General features: G+C 39.5%; 1 protein-coding gene across 8 annotated transcripts in view; it reads left to right on the top strand.

Moving 5' to 3' along the window:
• NTRK2 (neurotrophic receptor tyrosine kinase 2) overlaps window positions 1–22,422 on the top strand; it is a 312,631-nt gene extending 290,209 nt beyond the window's left edge. For all 8 annotated transcript variants that reach the window (XM_077474847.1, XM_077474853.1, XM_077474851.1 and 5 more), the window contains 2 exons: window positions 13,998–14,156; window positions 16,663–22,422. In XM_077474847.1, coding sequence (XP_077330973.1) covers window positions 13,998–14,156; window positions 16,663–16,848 — 345 coding nt within the window. In that variant the 3' untranslated portion in view covers window positions 16,849–22,422. The remainder of the gene's footprint in view (window positions 1–13,997; window positions 14,157–16,662) is intronic.
• The last annotated feature ends 2,273 nt before the right edge of the window (window positions 22,423–24,695 follow it).

The following is a 24,695-nucleotide window of genomic DNA, read 5'->3' as shown; positions in this document are numbered from 1 at the left end:
GTCCGTCCATCCCTGTGGGTCCATCCATCCCTGTGTGTGTGTCCATGCATCCGTGTGTGTGTGTGTGTGTGTCCATGCATCCGTGTGTGTGTGTGTGTGTGTGTGTGTGTCCATGCATCCGTGTGTGTGTGTGTGTGTGTGTGTGTGTGTGTGTGTGTGTGTGTCCATGCATCCGTGTGTGTGTGTGTGTGTGTGTGTGTGTGTGTGTGTGTGTGTGTGTGTGTGTGTCCATGCATCCGTGTGTGTGTGTGTGTGTGTGTGTGTGTGTGTGTGTGTGTCCGTGCAGCCTACCTGTGTCCAGCCTGCCTGTGTCCGTCCAGCCTGTGTCCCGTCCAGCCTGCGTCCCGTCCAGCCTGCGTCCCGTCCCGGCCCGGCCCGGCCCCTCCCGGCCCGTCCCGGCCCGGCCCGTCCCGTCCCGAGCCGAGCCTCCGTCCTTCAGCTCTTCGTCGGCGGCCATTCTAGGATTCAAAAGCCGCGCCTCCGTCGGTGATAGGCGGAACACTCAATTTCCCACTGACTGCTGTTCCGCCTATCGGATGTCCGTGATAGGCGGAACACTCAATTTCCCAGCAGCCTGTGTTCCGCCTATCACGGGCATCGTCTCATCCTCGTCCGTAGTACGAGGATGAGACGATGCCCGTGATAGGCGGAACACAGGCTGCTGGGAAATTCAGTGTTCCGCCTATCACAGGCGAAGGCGGAGCCGGAGGCGCGGCTTTTGAATTCTAGAATGGCCGCTGTCTGTCTGCTCGACACGCTGATCGAGCGGGCAGACAGCGATGACTCGAGTATAAGCCGAGGGGGGCACTTTCAGCCTCAAAAAAGAGGCTGAAAATCTCGGCTTATACTCGAGTATATACGGTAATCAATATCATAAAAATTGCAAAGGACACAGGAATATACAGAAACAATCATGTATGTTTAACCATGTATGCAGACTACTTACAGGATAAAATAATCCACACAGGGTAAGTCTGAGGGATTAAAGATGGAACTTAATGGTCATTCCAACCATGGGAAGCATACACAATCCACTCCAGGGCCCAACAAATTCTGGAAAAACACAAGGCAGCCAATGCTTCCCTACAAGGACTCAAGACTATGGAGCAAATAGCTTCTGCTTATACTGGGCCGATGTCACTGTATTAAAAAAATATAAGGCATAACAAAAGGTCACTACTGGGTATATTAAGTGTGTCTAATGGAGCACAAGATAAAGACTTGGTAGCGCTAATAAGGCTGCAAAAGGTGAAGGTCTGTAAAAAACGAATACGTAAGATCAGCATACCTTAAAGTACTGGATGTCTGCAAAATGTACTGCTTTTCAACCATGGACTCCCTCAGCATGTGTGGTAAATGCTGGAAGTGCAAGTATAAAAGGACCTGTGTCAAAGCGTCAGGCCAGCCACAATAATTGATTGTGATGGCCATCAGCTGGCCTCAGTAGGCGGGCAGAGACACACGGCTGAAATTGCCGGTAAACGCCGTCCATAAAGTCCCTCGGCGTAATGACACGCAGCGCAAGCCCACCCAGAGGGGGCGGAGTGGCATCCCACCGACGTGTCCACACTCCAGGGTGGAGCACAAAACAAAGGAAAACCTTAAAATCGAGGAACCCATAGCCAAAACAATGTCCCAAGCCATCCTCCCAAAAGGTGGAGGGGTAAAATGGGGGACCCCCATGCGTCGGGAGAGAAGCAAAGGGTGCCCCAGACTGGAGAGTGAGCGAGGGAGGAGGACCACAGATACTTACACAAATGGATGGAAGTTGCAAACAATGACAGCATATTGATGGAAATCGCATCATGAATATAACACACAAACATAGCAGATAAACCTACAAGAGAATTCTAGGCACTATGACAACCAATTTACTTGACATCTAATAATGATATACAATGTTTAATACAGTGTGTACAATAAGAAATAATAAAACTAATAAATATAAATATAAACAATGCTGTTAGCAGACTACTAGGGATAAACAATGTAATTAACTATATTAATCTGTAATTGGGAATCAGTTAGAGATGGAATGAAAAGGCTACTGCGATGTGCATTAGAAATCTAATTCACAGATTCAATACACTGATTCAAAGCCAGCGAGATAGAGCCTAAAATTGAAGGCCTCATTGAGGCCAGGTGCTGTGGTAGCCTTAAGATGAAATATCCATCTGAGTATACTCTGTAAGAGAGATTTATTGTAGTCACCTCCACCTAGGGTGGCACCGATGTGATCCAGTGCTAAAAATGTCACTTTGGAAATAGTGTCCCCATGTACTAATGCACTATGCCTACCCAGGGGGAGAGAAGGATCTTTTTTCTCAACACTAACAACATATCGGTATATGCAGCTCCAGCATTCTAATGTAAGCAAGCTTGGGGTGTACTCCTTATTTTGAATCAATATGTAGTAATATTTAGTGTACCTTCCACATAACTCCCAAATTTCTGAAATGATAAAGAGGAACACCTTTTAGCACACAGTATGTAGGCAAAGGACACATCCCTGTCATGGCCCTTTTTACATGTGCCACAAAGTGTTTTTTGTTTGTTTTGTTTTTAACTCCAGTTCTCCTTTATATTGGCTGTTCAACATAAAAAATGCAATAACAGAAGTTTGGCAAAAAAAAGTTTGGTGCACCACAACACTTTCGAAGTAAAATAGTACATTTTGTATAGATATGTACACATAAGACAAAAAAGAGGGATAGCTGAGGCTGTCCGAGGAATTACGTCTCAGAATAGGGACAGTTCCTTGGAATGAGGGACAGCTGGGAGCTAAGTATTACAACTTTAATAAATTGTGTTAGCCGATAAGAATGATCGCTACTAATCTTCTACATTGCTATAAGCATATACTGTATAGAAAAACTAAAATAAATAAATAAGAATCCCTAGAGCTACATTCACTTGTGTGGCCTTATGAGGATTTTGGTGAAATTAAGTCATTCCTAATTCCCAAGCTGGCAAGTAACTATGCCATATGTAAGCAGTTATTATTGCTAAGTCCTAAATAATTTATCTCAAATTTACCATGATGTTAAGGCACAATTCATTACTACATCTGGTAACTTCAATGGTGCAAATGACATCCAACCTGCTATTAAATGCGGGCTCTTACCAATTTATAGCAGTACTGATGAGGTATTAGCATGCAGAGAGTGCCGAGGAGTGTCAGTCAGGATTCTCCTCCCTATTCTCTTACATGGATGGTGGAATTTACACATGTGGACTGGCTAAGAGTTCCTGTTGCCAGAGCATTCATTTCAGCAAAAACTTCTCATCAGATGTGCATTTAACATATTATTGTATGCATGTAATTTATCTGTAAACGCCTCCCCTGTCTAGACATCTAAAAGCCCTGGGCACTGGGCACTACCATTTTCCATGTGATGATAGCAGGCCCCAAAAACTCAGAAATATCATTTAATTTCACTTTATAGTAACCCCCTTCATTACTCCCTCTATCAGAAATATAAAGGGGGCAATTTATCAAAACTGATGCAGACAGAATCTAGAGCAGCTGTGCACAGCAAAAATCAGCTTCTATCTTCAACTTGTTCAGTTAAGCTTTAAAAATTAAAGATAAAATATGATTGGTTGTCATGCATAGCTGCTTCAAATTCTGGCTTTCCAAATTCTAGTTTTTGATAAATTACCTTCAGAAGGTGATGTCGGCAGGTAAGGGAAAGGGGCAGAGGAGTTGGGCCATCACAGCTAGTGGTTAGACATTCTCAAAGAGGAAAGAGCTATGACATGCAAGGAGGAAAGAGATTTTGCCAAGGAACTACTTAGCCAATTTTTCAAGCAAGTTCAAAGGCACACTGTAATTGAATAAACATCATTTATGGAAAAGAAAAACACTGCAAGTAGGCAGGTACAATAGTTGATTTTCTGGGCTTTTATCTCTTTAACTATTTGATTAAATATTTGACTGATGAAACTAATCTCATGTCCAATCCACTGAATAGATGGCACAATAGATTGGCCGAGATTTACTAGTAAAGATCTATTAAACCTGATTTAACACTTTATTTTGTATAGACCTTAAAATGTGAGTGATAAATCTAAGTGAACAAGTACACTCAGCCTAAAAAGCACCAGAGGCAATGTAATTGCTATTTATGGCATTTTATTGAACCGGCATTTCAGATGTTGTTGCAGCTATTGCACTAAGAAGGCTCAATGACTTTTTGTGAGTCCCGTCGAGATTTGCAGCCAACAACAGATTTCACTTCTGACGAAACATGTGCACGGATGTCGGTAAAAGCAAATGTCTGCCTATGTTGAAAGATAATCATGATGTATATAAATCAAATCAAATAAAATATTAATCACTTATTCCACAGTAGTATATTGGCTCTTTTGTATAGAAGTAAAGGAAAGGAAGTTGTAGGTGTTGTACGAAGGAGCTATTCAGTTTATGGCTATAATCCATCCATTACTAGTAAGAAGATGGTAAGGTCTTTAATTTCTTGTTACTCTAGTTTTATATACTATATCAAGTTCCCTTCCATCAAAGCCTTAGGTTTCTGAAATAGGTTATACAGGATCAGTCAGGGGCATTTCTATGCAAAGCTGTAGGCAGTTGTTAAATTGTAGTCATCTAATACAATACAGTGTACCTTTAGTATACTAAGGTAGTGTTCTGACCATGTATGCAACAATTTGGAAACAATACCAAACAGGCTACATTACAAGCATCACATCAAACATTCTTGTTGATGCCAAAGAACAAGTCCCTGCCCTGCTCCTGTCTTTTTTAGAACACTAACCCTCCTGCTGAGGATATACCATAGACCATATTGTCCCCTACTCCTTGCCAGAGCTCTCCATATGAAACTCCTTTGACTTGTATATCCTAGATTGTAAGCTCTAATGAGCAGGGCCCTCTGATTCCTCCCGTACTGAATTGTATTGTAACTGTACTGTTTGCCCTCATGTTGTAAAGTGCTGCGCAAACTGTTGGCGCTATATATATCCTGTATAATAATAATAAAAATAATATCCCCAATGGAAGGAAATTCCACACATAAATAAGGTTGCAGCACTTTACTAATGATATTTGGAAAATGGCACAAAGAATCACATCACATTGGCATACATTCTGGAGTTCCTTGACAGTAGATTGCTATTAACATTTGGTGGATGGTCTGCAGCAGTCACATGTGAAAGCATATGCAGCACTTTAAGCAGCCATCTTCCCTCTGACAGTCTTTATATTTCCTTAGGAGCACAACCGTGCTGGGACCCATCTCCCTATATACAACATCTGCAGCATTGTGCTCTGTTCAAACTGAGATTCACCAGGTGAAGCATCCTGCTCTGCCAGCCGAGATTAACAACACTCCTTCTATACTACACTAGTTTCCTTTCAAGTTCCACTCCAAAGCTCTACCCAGCCAGGCTCCCTGTAATTACTCTCCTAAACCCAGAGTTAACAGTACTCACTTAGTGGGCTCTGACTTGCCCATTAGGCTTTCATCATCCAGCTCACTCCTTTTCCAGAAACTTGCTGGAAAATTGCTGTACATTTGTACAACTTTCCTGGCACTTCTGCCCAGAGCAGGACCTTAGCAGTGCTGGCTACATATGTATAGATGTGGGGTACATGGCCCCCATGCCCCATCTGCACTAAGTCTCCTTCCCCACCTGGCATATATATCAGCCCTGATTCACCCATGGTATCACTAGTAAAGCAGGACTTCTCTAAAGGGGAAGCTGTCACTTGCTTGTAACTTTTGATTTTAACATGCTATTTTAGGACAAAGCCACCTAATGGCAGACTAGCTAGATGTACTGAGGTAGGACATTACTCAGAGTGAGGCATGTCTGTACTGGGAAGCTGGGAAGCTTCCCGCACAGGGCTCTATCCCTGGACCCATTCAACTGTTGGCCTAGAGAGATTCGTCCCGAAGCTGAATGTAAAATATTGGGTTGTGCCCTTATTTTGGAAATGACTTGTCACTGGATGGGCAAAGCCCGATGGGAAACTGACAGTGCACGGCAGTGGGTGGATTCAAAAGCTGACTGAGCAGATATCAATGCATTCACTGCTGTGCACTGTCAATCAAAAGTAAGTGGACTTGATGGGGAACTAGTCTCTCAGTTTCCCATCAGGCTTCACCCACCCCTAGTAGAAAACTCTGACTTCAGTATGAGGGCTGACAGATTCATGTACCTGTCTTTTTAACACCGAAAAGGTTCAGATTCAATTTGAAGTCCATCTAAATCTGTTAGTACATCTAACACTACTCTCTCTCCAGATTGACAAGGCTGCTGTCCAATGGTGTCTCCTTTGCTCATCCATCCTGAGTGGAGACACCTTAAGACAAGAAGCGTGTTAGTGGCCTGATTACCAGGTAATAAAAGAGAGAAAAAAAGCTTTAAAAATGTTTTTAATGCAGCCACCACATTTAAGGATTGGTAAGCTACAAATAAAGACATTTTTGTTTTTGGGTTCACTACCACTTTAAGCTGCTATACTAAAAAAATCTCAGAAGGATCTCAGTAGTCAAAAAAAACTGCAGATTTCACCAACACATATGCAATACAGTAAAAATTTTACCAAAAAGTAAAATTTTCTCAGACAAATACTGTTATAGATATGAGCTAACAATCCTTTTACATTTAAAATCTGTGCATGTTCAAAGGCTTGATATGAACGCTATCGCATAGAATAATTTCACTATTGGAGAATAACCTAACTATGGCTCCACCATGTGGACATATTAGTGTACTTGATTACAATGAAAACAAAAACTGAAGGAGCACAGTTTTGTAACACAAATATGCATTACAAAAATTAATCACTACCATTTATGACAGAATGAATTGTCATGGTGATATATATATTATATATATAAAATCTCAGTTTCAGGACCTTTTATTAATAGTATATTTCCGGTACAAGTCTGAACATAAATTAAGATTTGATAAACAACTAGTCCCTATGGATCCAGGCTATATCCAGATCTCTCTCAAACTGATTATTTATTCATGTAATCTACCAGGTATAATCTAATGAATACGAGCACAATATTTATTAAATTTTATCGTTTTGCAATTTGAAAAACATACATTTAGGAAGGCTGAAAGTAATAAGGTATTCCTCTCTTAATATAAACTTTTCTTAAAAAAAGGGTTACTTAAGATACAGGGCCAAGTCAGATCAGCCTGCAGATCGCTATCTTGAAAATCAGATTTTACAATGTTCAGTTTGATTTTGGGATGAATGACCAGTGTATAGTTTACTTGTCATATAAGTTGTTATATAAATTCAATTTGATTGCATCCTACGTTTTTTGGATTGGTGAAGTCTAAGTATGGTATATTATGCCACGTCATGTTGTGTCATCTTTCTCATATTTTATGTATGTGTATGCAGTGTCTGAAGTGTATTTATTGCTAAAGAAAGTGTCAATGAGTACAGTTTCAGATAGATTTGTTATGTTACTAATTTTGTTTTGTTATGGAATTCTTTTAGTTTGCATTTGGAATTTGTATAGTTTTGTTTCGTTTTTGTAAAATTTCATTTAGTTTTCATAAAAAATTCCAACTTTACAGAACAATTAGAATACAGATTGGTCAAAAAACGATCGACCGAACCAAATTCTGTGTGAAGAAATAGCTGGTTGTTAAGCAGCTGTCCGGGAAGCCAGCCACCCACGTCCTTAACAACCCTATGAGTCATCATCTGTCACTGACAGATGAATGTAAAGATAAAGAATACCAGCATTTCCCAGCAATAGAAAAATGTTTAAAAAAATGTGTAGGTCCCTCCCTCAATCCATACCAGGCCCTTTCAGGTCTGGAATGGATTTTAAGGGGAACCCCCAGCCAAAATGTAAAAAAAAAACGGTGTAGGGTCCCCCAAAATCCAGACCCTTATCCGAGCTGCCTGGCAGGTTAGAAAAGGGGAGGGGGGACGAGCAAGCGCCCCCCGCTCATGAACCATAGCAGGCCACTTGCCCTCAACATAGGGGGTTGGGTGCTTTTGGGTGGGGGGGCTCTGCCCTCCACCCCAAAGCACCTTGTCCCTATGTTGATGGGGACAAGGGCTTCTTCCCATCAACCCTAGGCTGTGGTTGTCGGGGTCTGCTGGCACGGGGCTTATCAGAATATGGAAGCCCCCTTTAACAAGGTTAGATCCTGCCCCCCCCACACCATGTGAATGGGTATCGGGTACATCGTACCCCTATCCATTCACCAAAAAAGTGTAAAAAAATAAAAACCACAAGAAACCATTTCTTTATTAAAAACAAGTCCTTTATTAAAAACAAATAAATAAAAAAATAGTGTCCCTCGATTTATATCCATCATCAATCACGATGCCCGCCGGACCCGAAAAATAGGAAAAAATTAAAATGTTCCGCCTTCTGGGAGGCTACCCGCCATTAGCCCACTCTGCGCTTTGGCAGTTCTTATATAGGTAAGGGAAGGGATCACCCGGCTATGTCACCTGGTGGTACTGCCCCTTCTGACGTTATATGACGTCAGAGAGGGGCGGTGCCACCAGTTGATGTAGCTGGGTGGCCCCAAACCTATATAAGAACTGTCAAAGTGCAGAGTGGGCATATGGTGGGTAGCCTCCCAGAAGGCGGAGCGTTTTCATTTTTTTCTATTTTTCAGGTCTGGCGGCATTGTGATTGATGATGAATATACGAGGGACACCGTTATTTTTTTATTTTTTTAACCACTTGCTTACTGGGCACTTAAACCCCCCTCAGTCCCAGACCAATTTTCAGCTTTCAGCGCTGATGCACTTTGAGTGACAATTGCGCGGGCATACAACACTGTACCCAAATGAAATTTTTATCATTTTTTTCCCACAAATAGAGCTTTCTTTTGGTGGTATTTAGTTACAGCTCGGAGTTTTATTTTTTGCTAAACAAACAAAAAAAGATGCAAAAAAAAAAAAAAAAAAATCATGTTTTAATAGTTTGTTATAAAATTTTGCAAACGGGTCATTTTTCTCCTTCATTGAAGTGCGCTGATTAGGCGGCACTGATAGGCTGCATTGGTGGGCACTGATGGGCTGCATTGGTGGGCACTGATGGGCTGCATTGGTGGGCACTGATGGGCTGCACTGGTGGGCACTGATAGGCATAGTTAAGGCGGCACTAATAGGCACAGATAAGGCGGCACCGATGGGCACAGATAAGGCGGCACTGATGGGCAAAGATGGGCACAGATAAGATGGCACGGATGGGTGGCACGGATAAGTGGCACGGATGGGTGGCACGGATGGGCACTGATAGGTACCACAGATAGATGGGACTGATGGGCACTGATAGGTGGCACTGATAGGTGGCTCTGATAGGTGGCACTGCTGGGCACTGATGGGCGGCACTGCTGGGCACTGATGGGCGGCACTGCTGGGCACTGATGGGCGGCACTGGGGTGCAGCACCTTTGAGGCAGATTGGGTGGCACTGTGGGTGGCACTGTGGGGTGGCACTGTGGGTGGCACTGTGGGTGGCACTGTGGGTGGCACTGTGGGTGGCACTGTGGGCACTATGGGCACTGACAGGGGGCACTGACGGGGGGCACTTACTTTTTATTTTATTTTACTTCAGGATGGCACTGCGGGAGGCAGGTGGGCACAGGCAGGTGGCAGGTGGTCCCTTGTATTGATGGCCGTGATCGGGACTGATGTCCCGATCACGGCCGCCGGTGATCGGCTTTTTTTTTCTCTCCTCGCGCTGTCAGCGCGAGGAGGAATAATAGCCGATTACCGGCTCCGTTCTATCACATGATCAGCTGTCATTGGCTGACAGCTGATCACGTGATAAGGGGTCGGGATCGACCCCTTACACGGATCGGTGATCAGGCGAGTCTCACGGACTCGCCGATCACAGAGCGCGCCGCGCGCGCCCCTCAGGGGGCGCGCAGGCCGCTCGTAACCAGGACGACGTCAATAGACGTAGTCCTGAAAATGTAGGTCCGCGCTAATGCCGTCATTTGGCAATAGCGCGGATCTGAAGTGGTTAATAAAGGACTTGTCAAAAACAGTTTCTTGTGGTTTTTACTTTTTGATACTTTTGTGGTGAATGGGTAGAGGTACAATGTACCCGATAACCAGTCACATAGAGGGGGAGGGGGGGGCGGGATCTGGGGCCTCCTTGTAATCTCTGAATAACCAAAAATTAGTCCGAATTTGTATTTGGACAGAAACAAATTGCACATGTCTAGCACCTGGCACATAGTTAGCCCTTGGGAAAAGGATGGAACGACCTCCTACAGTGCTAGGGGTTGCTTGTCCTAATGGCGCACTGTCATAATTGTAAGACCGGACAGAGCCATACAAAACAGTGCGAGTTTTTCCTCTTTTATCACAAATGTTGCCCAAAGGTATGTTACCAGAGGACAAGCATGATTGTAAGATCCAATCAGCATAGGGTGTGGCTGCAAAGAGTTTTTATTTTTAATATAAAGGTGAACTTTTAATCTGAGGTTTGACTTAATATTTCTTAAATGGCTATTATCAATTCTCTCTTTTTTTTAATTTAAAGTGAAACAATACATTTACATTGAGCATTACTTTTATTAAATATGTATTTTTAAAGTGCAGAGGGCAGACATACAAAAACCACAACAGGTGAGTATGTGCACATCTTGGTTATTTAGATATGATGACTTCATACTGCCATTTTTCTCAACTGATGCTATGATGTCATCAGCTCACATTTGCTATTTGCTTCATTCCTATAGTGATCTGTTATGTAGTCATTCTCCTGTGGGATGTCTGCCTCACCCTGATCCTCATGATAATACATTATTTCATTAGAGGTGAAATACTGTAGACATTAACTGTCCCGTGCTCTTAATAAGTTACATCATTTACAGAAAACCTGACCCCCTTTTTGATAAGCAGTTTGTACAATATAACATAATGATTAAAACAAGGAAGCTATTGAGGTTAATATGATCGCCATACAGACTATGCCAATGATGGGATAAAAACATAGCAATTCCAAAACATGTTTCTTGTTATTTATTCATTACTTTTGTGGTTAGGCAATTGCCCCTGTGTTGATCTGAGCTGTTTGGTTGGTTTTAGAAGCTCTTAAGAGAATATCATAATGGTTCCTAAAGCCACAAAATCCAGCTCATAATGAAAATGTTATTGTCAAGGTGGTGGCTATTCTTTAAAAGGACCCTTCATTCATATCTAGACGTTTAATGATGTGGTTTTATCTCCAACACAAAGAGATCACAATGTGGTTTTTTGTAAGCTTGCTTGTCACCATAATGTATTAAAGTGAGTTAAACTTTATTGAACTGATCATGTAGACATAACAGGAAATAGTATCAATAAATAAAGCTGTGATGGATAGACAAGGTTATGTATATTGAGTGTGTTAGGCTTTTAGGCACATTATCTGACTGTTAATGTCTTCTTACATGTCGTCGTTAAAAAGGGGTTTGAGATAAGTTACAGTAATGATGTATACATTTTTAAATGAAAGTGCTGAGCAACAATACATACAACTATTTAAAGAGGACCTGTAAACTTTTTGATGTTTCTTTTATGTGTGTATATGAAAAAAGATTAGCAACATGTAAAAAATATATATATATTAATATTTTAAACATTATGTTTTATGTATGGTTCATTATCAGTATATACTGTTTGTACATAAGGGTAGGAACTATTTATTTTTTAAAGCGCAATGAAAACTATTCACTCTATACCAATTCCATACAATAATAAATTATACAATCTAGATCAGATTTCTTCTGATGTTCTTATCTCACTTTTAGATCCCCTTCACACCTGTGCAATGTATTGTGGTGTGTTAACGTATAGTATTTCATGCATTAGCACACCACAGCCCATTTTCAATGGACTGCCAAATCACCACAACATCCTGCCGATCATATTCTACAAATGTCTTATCCTGAAGACTTTACAAGACCATACTTTATTGTATTGCCTAGAGGATCAACAGGAAGCATATTTTGTGTAATGAACATATATGCCTGCCCAAAAGCATTAATATTAAAAATGAATTATAAAAAGGATGCTAATTAAACAGTTTGTTACAATTTACATGTATAGCTAAAAAAACATCAAAAAGGCTATAGGCTATCTTTAATCTCTCATGAAAATACCTTACACTGAAAAATCACTGTTGGGTGGAGAAACTCTTTATCATGACTCTTGCAGGGGATTCCTCCTTGTGTTGCTATGGATATTAATTGTCTTTTTATGGAAATGCTGAAAACGAAAGTACTTTGTGAGGATAGGTCTAAAATTACTGAAAGTGTATTAAATAAAAAAAAAAAAAGAGTTATACATCAGGTGAGCTATTGTTGCCAAAAGATAGGTAATCTCATGAGATTCTGCTTTTAATGGCACCTGTCTGCAGATGACAATTAAAACAATACAGTGATTGCACAATTAGGAAGCAGTAGGACACTCATCAGATCTTCATTCCACTCTTGCCTCTTGTTAGAAAGTTCTCAGTGCTAAATGGACAGCACTGTGCAATGCAGTCTAGTCTGATTTACTTAATGTGCTAACATTCTGGATCGGTGAATTAAATAGTGGCTTTTTTTTATATTTTCCTGGAGTTTAGTTTTAATAGTGAAAGAGGGAAATGAAGGTAATAGAAGTTGATGAAGGACCCCATACGCAGAGGAGTAACTTATGTAAAAAGTCTGCTAGGGTAAACAGCTGTGGCCTCAAGTTAAGAAAATAAACAAAATCGTGTTTACATGAGCAAGCTTTAATGTAGCAGATCCAATAGTATATGAATTTAACATTTTATAAAAATACGTTAGTCTCTGGAATAGTCATAAATAACAAGGGTATCAGGTGAAATGTTTGTTTGGTTTCTCCTAGAACTCCTTTCATTCTGTAACATCAATGTAATTTAGAAAAAGTTAGGCTTTCAGCTAATGCATCTTTTATGATGCTTGTACTAGGCGTGTAAATGTGTGTATTTTTAAAACAATTAAGGCACATTTACGGCGTGTATTCCAAACGTTATTTGAACATCCTTCCTGTTAAATAAGCTAGACAGATTTCTAGCAATTACTCAAATAAATTAAGTGCTAAAAAAAGAAGAACCCCAATCCTAAGAAATCTGATCTATAGTACTTTCTGGACCTCTAAGGTCCTATTCACACCGTCGTGCCATTTTGAGAAGTACCCCAACACATCTTGCCAATGGATAGTTGGCAATGGATAATTGGGGTGGGCATTGCAGCCCATCCCAATTTATGGTAGTCAACTACAGGAGTGCCACACCAGAATATAGGGGTCAAAAATGTTTTCTATTAATACTCTAAGCCCCGATTTCAAACCCTGAAACACATTGGCTATACACGCAAATTTTGCTTGGACCTGTTATTGGAGTAAATATTTTTTGACTCCAACGTTCTGGTGTGGTGCTTCTGTTCTTCCTCCAGTACCAATCTGGAGTGACCTTGGAAGCTCTTTTGTATGTAAGAGCCCCAGCCCAATTTCAAAATTTTATGTACCATCAACTCCATACCACTGTGTAGGATTACAGTCGTACTGGCAATCTAGCTACCTATTTATCTATCCAAGTATCTTCATTAGACTTAGTGACATCAAAGTAAAGAATTGGAGTTAATTTACTAAAGACGTGGAGAATATTCACTTTTATTTAATATGAGAATTCAAACAGAAGCTTTTTCCTTGTGATTAGAATAACTTTACTTTATTCACATGAACATTTTCACTTCTCTACCACTTGAACCCCACAGTGCTTGCTCTTTGTTTAAAGAAAGCCAACAGCTCTGAGCTCTCTATGGCAGAGGGGTAGGGCAAATTATATTGATGGATATGATCTCGGGGCTCAAAATAATTTCCCGTGTAAAAAGTTTTTCATTTGTTTGTTTACTGAAAATGAAAATCCAACGTGCTTTGATTACATATGTTTGTATTTAAAATTATAAAATAGTTTTATTGTATTATACTACATAAATTACCTATGGTAATAGATCACCTTTTCTTTTTAGGTTGGAGGACACACTATGTTGCCTATTCGTTGGATGCCTCCTGAGAGTATCATGTACAGGAAATTCACAACAGAAAGTGATGTCTGGAGTCTAGGAGTGGTACTATGGGAAATTTTCACCTATGGAAAACAACCATGGTACCAGTTGTCCAATAATGAGGTTTGTGTTTCTGTATATTACTTATATCAGTCAAAGGTATTATTGTCTCCAGGAAGACAGTACGAATAACAAATGCATTACTAGTAGAATAAATAACATATTTACAAAGCATACTTTTGCTCTATTTAGAATTTTCACACATGTCAATTTTCATGACATTTAAAGGGTTTTATAAAGGCAGAAGGTTTTCTGCATTAAAATAAAAATAAACTTTTGTGTAGCAGCCCCCCCCCAGCACCCCCTGATTTCTTACCTGAGCCTCTTGTCTCTCCAGCGATGTCCACGAGTGTCTAAGCCATCCAGGACACTCATCCTGATTGGCTGAGACACAGCAGTGGCGCCATTGGCTCTTGTGGCTGTCACTCAATGTCAGTCAGCCAAACAGAGGGGAGAGGGGTGGGGCTCCATGTCTGAATGAATACACTGAGCTGTGATGATTTGGCTCAGGTGCCCCCATAGAAAGCTGCCGGCTAAGGGGGCACTCGATAGGAGGAAGGGGCCAGAAGCAGCAAAGAGGAACCCGAAAAGAGGAGGATCTGGGCTGCTCTGTGCAAAACCAACTGCACAGAGGAGGTAAGTATGACATGTTTCTTATCTAAAAAAAACAAAAAAAAACTTTACAATCACTTTAACCACTTCAACCCCAGAAGATTTTACTGACTGACCAGAGCACTTTTTGCGATGCGGCACTGTGTCACAATGTCATGATCAACTCAGCATCTGGCATGTTTAACCACTTAAGGACCGGAAGGATTTGCCCGCTTTACCCCCTGGTGGTATTCCCGAGTCTGGCTCGGGGTGGAGATTTTGTACCAAAAGCGGTAACCCCGCGCCAGACTCGGGACCGCATCGCTGAATGCAGGGAGAGGTTTACTTACCTTGTCCCCTGGATCCAGCAATGTCCCCACGCTGTACCAGCAAGCCGTGTCTCGCTCGATCTATCACGGAGCCGAGCTCCATTCCCTGTGAGCGTTGTGACGCACGGGGACAGAGAACGGCGCCAAATTCAAAAAGTTAAACACACACATTACATGCAGTATAATGTAATCCTACAGATTACATTGCTGTATGCAATTATTTCACATCCCCTTTGTCCCTACTGTTCTGTCCAGTGCCCTGTATGCAGTTTTATCTTATAAAAACTGTTATTTATGCCTGGAAACTGGAGATTGTCCATAGCAACCAAAACTGTCCCTTTACATCAAAAATGGTTTTAAACCAGCTAGAAAACAGCAATAATAAATTAGAATTAAGCGATAGAGATTTGTGGGGAGATCCGTCATCAAATATCGAAAAGTAACGACAGTGACAATTCTGCAACTGAGCAAATTTCAGTGTTTTTGATTTGATTACATTATTGAATAATTTTTATTATTGTTATATTATTATTTGGTATAATTATTTATAGTTATTTATTATATTATAATTTATGATTTCATTTTTCAAACTTTATCATACCCGGGATGTCTGCTAGACTCTGGTCTGGACAGATTTAAGTGAGTTATTCCTAAGAATTACAGGACTACAATATAAAACGCCAAATTTCCATGCAAAATAATTGTACCGCTTTCAGCACCTAAAATCTGAAATAATCAAACCGCCAGGGAGGTTAATGACCAGGTCATTTTATGTGATACGGTACTACGTTGCTTTAAATGACAATTGAGTGGTCATGCAATGTTGCACCAGAACAAAAAATTTTTTCCCACAAATAGAGCTTTCATTTGGTGGTATTTGATTGGCATTGCAGTTTTTATTTTTTGCGCTATAAACAAAAAAAGAGCGACAATTTTGAAAAAAAAACACAATATTTTTTACTTTTTTGCTATAATAAATATCCCCAAAAATATATAAAAAAAATATATATTTTTTAATAGTAATGGTAATAGTAATGGTAATGAGCTGCTATTTTTATCGGGACTGTGACATTATGTCGGACACATCGGACAATTTTGACACATTTTTGGTACCATTAACATTTATACAGAGATCAGTGCTATAAAAATGCATCGACTACTGTCAAAATGTCACTGGTAGGGAAGGGGTTTACACAGTGTGTGTTCTAACTGAAGGGGGAGGGGACTCTGTAGGAGAGATGGCAGATCGCTGTTCATACTCTGTATGAACAGACAATCTGTCTTTTCTCCCCTCCGAGAACTGGAAACATGCATTGGCTCCATGGGCGAGCAGGGGCACTGTGGCCAAAATTGGAATCGACGTAACATGACATCGATGACAGAAGTACAACTGTGGCGGCTGGTCGGCAAGCGGTTAATGTCCTCACATTATAGGAATAACTGCATGTCAAAGAGTGCTATTAATATATATTTCTCATTTTACTCAGTTTGTAACATTTTTGGAGTGATCCGCTGTGGACTCCTATTTTTTACTCTTTGAACAGTATCAGATGAATTTCAGATTATGCCTAATTTAAAAATACTGTATTATCTAGTAGCTTTTTATCCATTTGATAAAGATGTCATTTTAATCTGCTTCTATGTTACAGGTGATTGAGTGCATAACACAAGGTAGAGTCTTGCAGCGACCTCGCACTTGTCCGAAGGAAGTCTACGACCTTATGTTGGGATGCTGGCAGAGGGAGCCTCACATGAGGCTGAATATCAAAGAAATCCATAGCCTACTTCAGAACTTGTCCAAGGCATCCCCTGTATACCTTGACATTCTTGGCTAGACATTCCAGGTGTCACCTGTATGGGCTTGATGAATGAATGTGGTGAACGGCCGCTGAACTCTGTGAAATGTGTTATAACCTCTGACAGTATTATTAACAAAGATGCTGAGAAGCTATCAAAGGGCAAGCAACACAAACTTCTCCATCTGTACAATACACAGTATTGATATTTGCCATTAATAAGTTGTATCTTTTTATTCTGAGCCTAAATCTTCTTTTACTCTTACTCCTCAGTCTATGTTTGGTTGTGTCTCACAGTTCCTCTTTCTACATGCTTATGCCTTTATGTAACTCAGCATACATAGACAAAGGCCTTAAAACCTTATCTGTTAATCAGCTGGCACGCATGTCTGTCCACCACATCTAACAATGCCTTCTTGTATTCCTGCCTTTGATGTGGATGAAAAAAGGGAAAAAAAATATTGTATGACACGGACATGACGACTTCTTATGTACATACGTATAGACTTTATATTGACTGTCGCTCACTTCTACGTTTTTGGACTGTGCACTATCAAGAAACTTTTTGGACATCATGAGTATGTGATTGCTGTTATAAGGAGACATAACAATGGAATCAAGTTTAACCATCTATCTAAAGCAATTTGAGGAAACACAATCAATGCATATAAGAAGAGAATAAATCCACCATGCTCTCTATGTGGCTAGTCTTCTATCACCATATTGGCCATGATAAAAAAAAAAAAAAAACATTTGTTTCCTGTTTGTAACAACCTACCATAGTTGTAGTCATCTTCTTTCTTAGTGCAGTAAAACAGTATCAGAAGAGATACTACTTGTTTTCAGAGACTGAGATCATCACAGTGTGATGGTAAATGTATCTGACAGTGTGTTCAACAGACAATCTCTCATTCACTGGTCTACTTTGCCCCTATATGCAGGCAATACAAGCAAATAGTGCATGTGATGATTGCAGCCTGTGATGTCCAACATGCTTGGGTTGTTTTCTGATTGGAGGCTGGAAAGTGTGCTAAGGTGTATTAAAAGGTGATAGCCTTGTGTAAGGCAGTCTATTACTTGTCCTCTGTTCTGGTAACAGAGTCAGTAGGCAATGGCACAACCAAAAGATGTCTTGAGTGCACATTTATTGGTTGGTCGGCTACATACATCTTTTTTTTATTTATTTATTTTTTTATTTTCAATCTGTGGGCTCAGGATTGAAGTTTATATTTCTCTATATTAGATTGTAAAAAAGAGGAAAAACGTTATACAAATGTGTCAGCCTTTCTAAAGATAGTTGTGATGTTATACTCAGAGGCAGCGCATGTTTATCTATGTTACCGGCATGATGTGTCCAACTATTGAAAGATGTTCCCAGATATACAGGCAAGAGAAAAGCCTGTATCACAGTTACATATGCCAAAGTGTAGAGACAACGATTGTTCTGGTGAGGCCCTGTTTTAGCTTTCATGCAGTCCTCTCTAGAGGGGTCAGTTATTGAAGAATGTAGTTGCACAGTAATGAAAACTACCATTTGTACAGGTTCTTGTAAATAAATACTGTATGTTGACAAAACTGGTAACTGTAAAATATATTTGAGATTAAAAAAATGATATGAGTATTAGCCTCTATACCTGAGGCATTAGCAAAGAACTTATTCTCAGTTCGAGGTCTGCTAATGATTCTGACGCTCACGGGGGTTAAAACACATAACAAAAAAAGTGAAATAATAATACACGTTCAAATGTGATTGTGCTGTTGCTTCAGAGCATTGTTAAAGGTTCTTCAAAACTTTATTTACTATGTATAATTTTTCACTCCCCGGATTGGAGTTAAAAACAAACAAAAAAAAGCGAAAAAGATACGTAAAAATTTACTTAGCTAGCAAGATGGACGGCAGGTTCAGTTGAAACTCATAGCTTGTGAAGTGAGAGGAAACTGTGGGAGCATCTGTCAATGTTTTATATTTTCTAGCACCTGCCTATAAAATAGTTCTGCTGCAATAGTTCACTTTTCCTCAATACTTTCATAGACTGAGATATACAAGATGCACACACTGGCATTACATGATGCAAGCACTGGCATCATAAAAATAAACCTCTGACTATCAGGGCTAAACTTCAATTGCCTTGAACTGATGCTGCTGTTGTTCCTTGTCCTTCAGAATAATGGGGCTTATTTAATAACATGGTTTAACAGGCGGACTATACAGTCTTCTTTAACTACTGTCGGTACACTATTATTCTATTCTATATTGTAAAGAACAATTATATGCTGTAACTCATGGCAGCCAATCAGGTATTAGCATTAGCGGTGATGTATAAGAAGACTAATAAAAGCGGGTATCTGATTGTCTGCTGTGGCTGTGCTATTACAATAGTTTATTAAATAAGTAGGAGCAATTTGTTAGGTTTTCATAAGCAGTGCACCTGAGGGATGTATAAGTAATGAAACTGTGATTATATTGTTGTCCTACGTGTTATCATTGCTTCAGAGTGCACCTTGGGCTTAAACATTCTATGAGCCATCTGTAAAAATGAGATGAAGGAATGTGGTATTAATCAAGTATTAATGATACAAAACACATTTTTACATATCGATCAGTCGCTGAGTTACAAAATATTATTCTGAATGTAGTTCGGTACCACTCAATAGTGAATACTATAAATGCTTTTTGATACATATATTCTTGCTGTACTAAGATAACACATGGAAGCAAGAGAAGATGTCAGTCTTGGTGAGTTTCTTAGTCCTTTTTCACCATTATGTTGGTTTTTAAAATGGATCCATACAGCTCATTTAAGAATTGATGAGTCTCATTAAATAGAGCATACTCAGTTCTGATCTATGTAATGTCGCAAAATATGAATAGAGTTAAACTGAAGTGGCTTTATTGCTTTACCTTTACAGGTGGTTTATTTCTGGGAAATTATATTTCATCTAACAGTTTATTAAATGTTCAAGGAAGCTGGAGGCATAAGAAAGTTTTGCATCATCATAGTAAAAAAATGTATAGATAAAGCCCTGTTGACCATTACTTTCATTTGAACTTTGAGAGTAGGAGTCCATTCTCAACCAACTGCAAGCTCTGTGGTCTGCATACCATGTGTACATACACATGACTCAATATAATCCATGTCTGAATACTATGGGGTTGATGTACTAAAACTGTATATTGCAAAATCTGCTGCAGCTCTGCATGGAAACCAATTAGCTTTTAGGTTTTGTATTTTGTGTCAAAAGCTTGATTGAACAAGCTGAAGTTAGAAGCTGATTGGCTACCATGCACAGATGCCCCAGATTTTGCACTCTCCAGTTTTCTTAAATAAACCCCTTGTAGAGCAAGTATAATGATGACAGACATTTAAAATAAAGTTTATAAGCGGTAGTTCCTATTAATCTTGAAATATGCCCTTTAGTCTTCAACAAAGTGCCTAATTATTTGTATTAATTATTAAAACTGATCTCTAGGCAGATATTTAAAAAAAAATCTTTGAGAGAAAGGATCATAACTCACTCTCAGCAAATCAGGGCTCTATTGCTTTGCATAGTACTGTTAGTCTAGCACAGGCATACTCAACCTGTGGCTACAAGTCCCATGAGGCATTGCAAGGCTGACAGGTACAATAATGACTCTCAAAGCCAGAGCCATGATGGGACTTGTAATTCTTAAACAGCTGGAGGGTCACCGGTTGAGCACCCAAGGTCAAACAAGTTCCTAAAAGGTGTAAAGAACAAAGTGATTACCTCATTGGTTTGCTGTTTCATAGTTCATTCACAAGCTAGGGCAGACCAGACTGTATTGTGCATGAGTTTGTAAAGTCTGCAATAAGATCCAGGACTTTTAGGGCCAGTTCACACCAGATGCAGTTCCATGCAGTTCCGTGCAGTTTAGTTTTTTTCTGCACCAAAACAGTCAGTTCCGGTCAGTTTCTGCACCAGAAGCTGACCAGAAACTGACTACATGGTGTGAAGTAGAACCATTGGAATACATGGAAAACACTGTGCATGCATTTTTAGTGCAGAAAAAAAGCACACGGAACTGAACGGAACTGTGTCTGGTGTGAACTGGCCCTCACTGTTTGGCAGGGGTGCCTGGGTCACGAGTCTAACTCAGTAGACCTAAAGAACATTTGGAAGCTGAATCAGTTCCAATATGTGTATCTTGGCTGTGTAGTTAACACTGTACCTGGAAATTAGCTCAAAGATTATATACACTTTGTTTAAAATATGGAATCAAATGATAACATTTATTACCTATTAATGGCCAAAATGTGTTATACAGTTTTGCTGTTGCTGCTTTCAGTATGGTAGGTTGAGTCAACCAATCTGAATTATCCACTATCCAAATATATATATATTTGTGGTTTGTCATTTTTAATAGAACATATTGTTTAATATGTTTATCCATGGGTGTGGGCCTGGTTGGTTTAAAGATTATCTAAAACAAGAAATTAACATATTGAAACTTGCCACTACTTGGAAAATTTTTGTTGATCTTGACAGAAATACAGGGGGTTATTTACGAAAGGCAAATCTACTTTGCACTGCAAGTGCACTGGAAAGTGCACTTGGAAGTGCAGTCGCTCTAAATCTAAGGGGTAGATCTGAAATGAGTGGAAGCTCTGCTGATTTTATCATTCAATCATGTGCAAGCTAAAATGCTGTTTTTTATTTTGCTTGCATATCCCCCTCGGATCTACAGTGACTCTACTTCTAAGTGCACTTTCAAGTGCACTTGCAGTGCAAAGTGGATTTTCCTTTAGTAAATAACCCACACAGTGTCCTTGTCATTTCCAATGAACTGTAAAACAGCAAAAACAATGTTATCAGTATTGTGTAAATTACTAATCCCATCAACTACCATGTATTGGACATGAATAAAGTCCAGCCTGTGTTACAACCATGGTTGCCTTCGTAGGCACACTGGAAAAATGAATGTATTATTCACAGGGTTACCAGGCAAAAAAAAGAAAAGAAAAGGAAAATGCCAGAAAAAAACCCCAAAAAACTAACACACCACCAAGGACTGGTAAGCTGCAAAATATTACATTTTTGTTGTGGGGTTTAGGTACAGCAGCAATAGTTAGCAAATCATTTGTAATAGGATAATTTGAAGAGTCCTTAATTCCCTAAATGTGTAGTCTGGTTAAGTCACAAATTAAGGCACAAAAGTTCAAGTGTCACCCATGCACAGGAGAGGAAGCTAGGATATGTTTTAGGGTGTATTAGTTCTACAAATTAAAAAATGGTCACTGGCTTAAAATATGCAACCTATATAATAATGATAATGCCATTGTGTACTGTAACTCATAGCAAACAATCAGATTTTTATTTTCATTAGTTTAGATCAGTCAGAACAATCAAAGCTGCTTGCTGATTGGTTGCTGTGACCTGACAGGTTTTAGCGGGTCACTGGGCTTTAAACATTGATCTTGGTGTTATAAAACATCTATCTAACTCTCATGATAGCTGTATCTAATCTGGATAAGAGACAGGTCCACCTTAAAAGTAAAATAAAACAGCCACTTCAAGACACTGCTTCATATAGAATGTATTTTGTTTCATTTTTAAATGTGAAATTGCTATTAAATGGAATGGATTTTAAGTATTTATTTGCTCAATGTGTTGAATAATTTCTTATAGTTTAAATACAGTAGCCATGTAAAATTAAACACACATGTTAACTATGACAAATTCACGGTTTCATTTTTCTAGTGTTGTACAGGAAAAGAAAATAGTAGCACAGACATATATTGTTTCAGAAAGGCCATAACTTACTATAAAGCCCCATACACACTATCAGATTTTCTGCTGATTTTTGTCTTCAGATTTACCAAAACCATGTAGTGCAAGGGCCTGCCTGATTGCCTACACATTGAAACTCTAAGGTTTGATCTCTTATTATATGGTTTTGGTAAATCTGAAGGAAAAAATCAGCAGAAAATCTGATAGTGTGTATGGGGCTTTAAGCTTACTACAGGCATACCCCACTTTTACGTACACAATGGGGTTTATTTACTAAAGCTGGAAAGTGCAAAATCAGGCTCACTTCTGCATAGAAACCAATGAGCTTCCAGGTTTTTTTTTACCAAAGCTTAATTGAACAAGCTGGGGTTAGAAGCTCATTGGTTTCTGTGCACAAGTAAGCCTGATTTTTCACTTTCCAGCTTTAGTAAATAAACCCCATTGTGTACTTAAAAGTGGGGTATGCCTGTATTTGAAGTCTTACATCTTTTATTTCTTTTTATTCCTGTGGCACTGTATTTTACAATGGTTAAAGTAGAACTAAAAGCAAACCCGTCAGGGTTACTTTTGCGATTTATATCCTATTGGGGAAATTTCCCTTCACTTCTTGTCCAATAGCCAAAACATGAAGTGGGTGGAAATCCTTCCCAAGTGAGGAAATCCATGGTTTTCTCCAGGGTCACCAGAACTAGTGTCCCCATGGGACAATTCCCTTTAGTACTGTTCTGGGGACAACCCAAAAGCTGAGATTTTCTTTTACTTTCACTCTTGATGATAACTGTATATATGACAATAGAGAGGATGAATCTCCCTAACAGGGGCACAGACTGCAAAAAAAAAAAAAAAACCTGAAAGATGTCCTAATCCCTTTCCATTCAATCCAAGGGGGTTATTTACGAAAGGCAAATCCACTTTGCACTGCAAGTGCACTTGGAAGGGCAGTCGTTCTAAATCTAAGGGGAAGATCTGAAATGAGGGGAAGTTCTGCTGATTTTATCATCCAATCATGTTCAAGCTCAAATTCTGTTTTTTATTTTCCTTGCATGTCCCCCTCAGATCTACATCGACTTTACTTACAAGTGCACTTTCAATGCAATTTCAAGTGCACTTGCAGTGCAAAGTGGATTTGCCTTTAGTAAATAACCCCCCATATCTAAAAATAAAGTTTTGCCTTTAGTTATACGTTAACTGAATGTGGCTTGAATATCCCTTAAAATATGTTTTTGCCATGGATGTGGAAATGCACTAGCTGATCTCTCACTCCAGTGCTCTATGCTGACATAGATGAGTAATGGCCCTCATCACCAGTATCCTAATATAGACCTGTAGTGCTAAGGTGGAGAGCCAGTGTGTTTGTGATTGATGTTTATGCACAGCTGCCATAACAGCAAAGTGAAAGTATATGGCCTTATGCACACTAGGCATTCCCCCAGCTCCTCTGAATGCTCTTTATCTTAGCAGGAGAAAAGCAGCTTTTAAAAATGTCCATAAAACCATGTTTCAAAAACACTTTTAGGTGCATTTAGGCACGGCAAGCATTTGGACATTTATTCATTCCATTAGCCATTGAAATGAATAAACACTCAATCACTAAATGCACCTAGCGCTTAAGTACGTTTAGATGTGTCAAGCATTTTTTCTTCTCAAAAACTCCTCTCCTGAACGTGCAATTGAAGTTTTTTTTTTTCTAAATGTTCTACTTCTAAAATGCTTGTAAATGCCTGGATGTGTGCATGGCCACAAAAGCTAAGAAACAGGGCATTTAAAGGCTGAAAAAATAAATAAATGTCAAATGCCCTGGTTGTTTTTTACTCCCAGTGTGCATGAGGCCTATATTGTTAGTGTAATATCTACCTGACTGAATATAGAGTTCTGTGACATCAGTTGGGCTTTAAACAAACCTTCAAAAAATGTATTTATCGTCTCTCTGGCACAAAGTAAAGGAATATATTCTCTAAAGAAATGTTTCATTGCAGTTTATTTGCACGCTGGCTCCCAGCACAGTTATAGAGCTGTGTGTGCCTGTATGCTTTCTAAACAATCATATGTTGGTATGTTGAGGTTTCTGTAAATGTATCCATGCATGCATTGCACACCACAGGGGAAATACTGTGTTGACATGCACTTACAAGCGGTTA

Source organism: Lithobates pipiens, unplaced genomic scaffold (genome assembly GCF_037356315.1).
Source record: "Lithobates pipiens isolate NorthernLeopardFrog02 unplaced genomic scaffold, aLitPip1_a1.2 Scaffold_13, whole genome shotgun sequence".
Classification (NCBI taxonomy): domain Eukaryota; kingdom Metazoa; phylum Chordata; class Amphibia; order Anura; family Ranidae; genus Lithobates; species Lithobates pipiens.
Note: the sequence above shows the minus strand (reverse complement) of the source record. Positions and strands in the feature narration are given on the sequence as shown.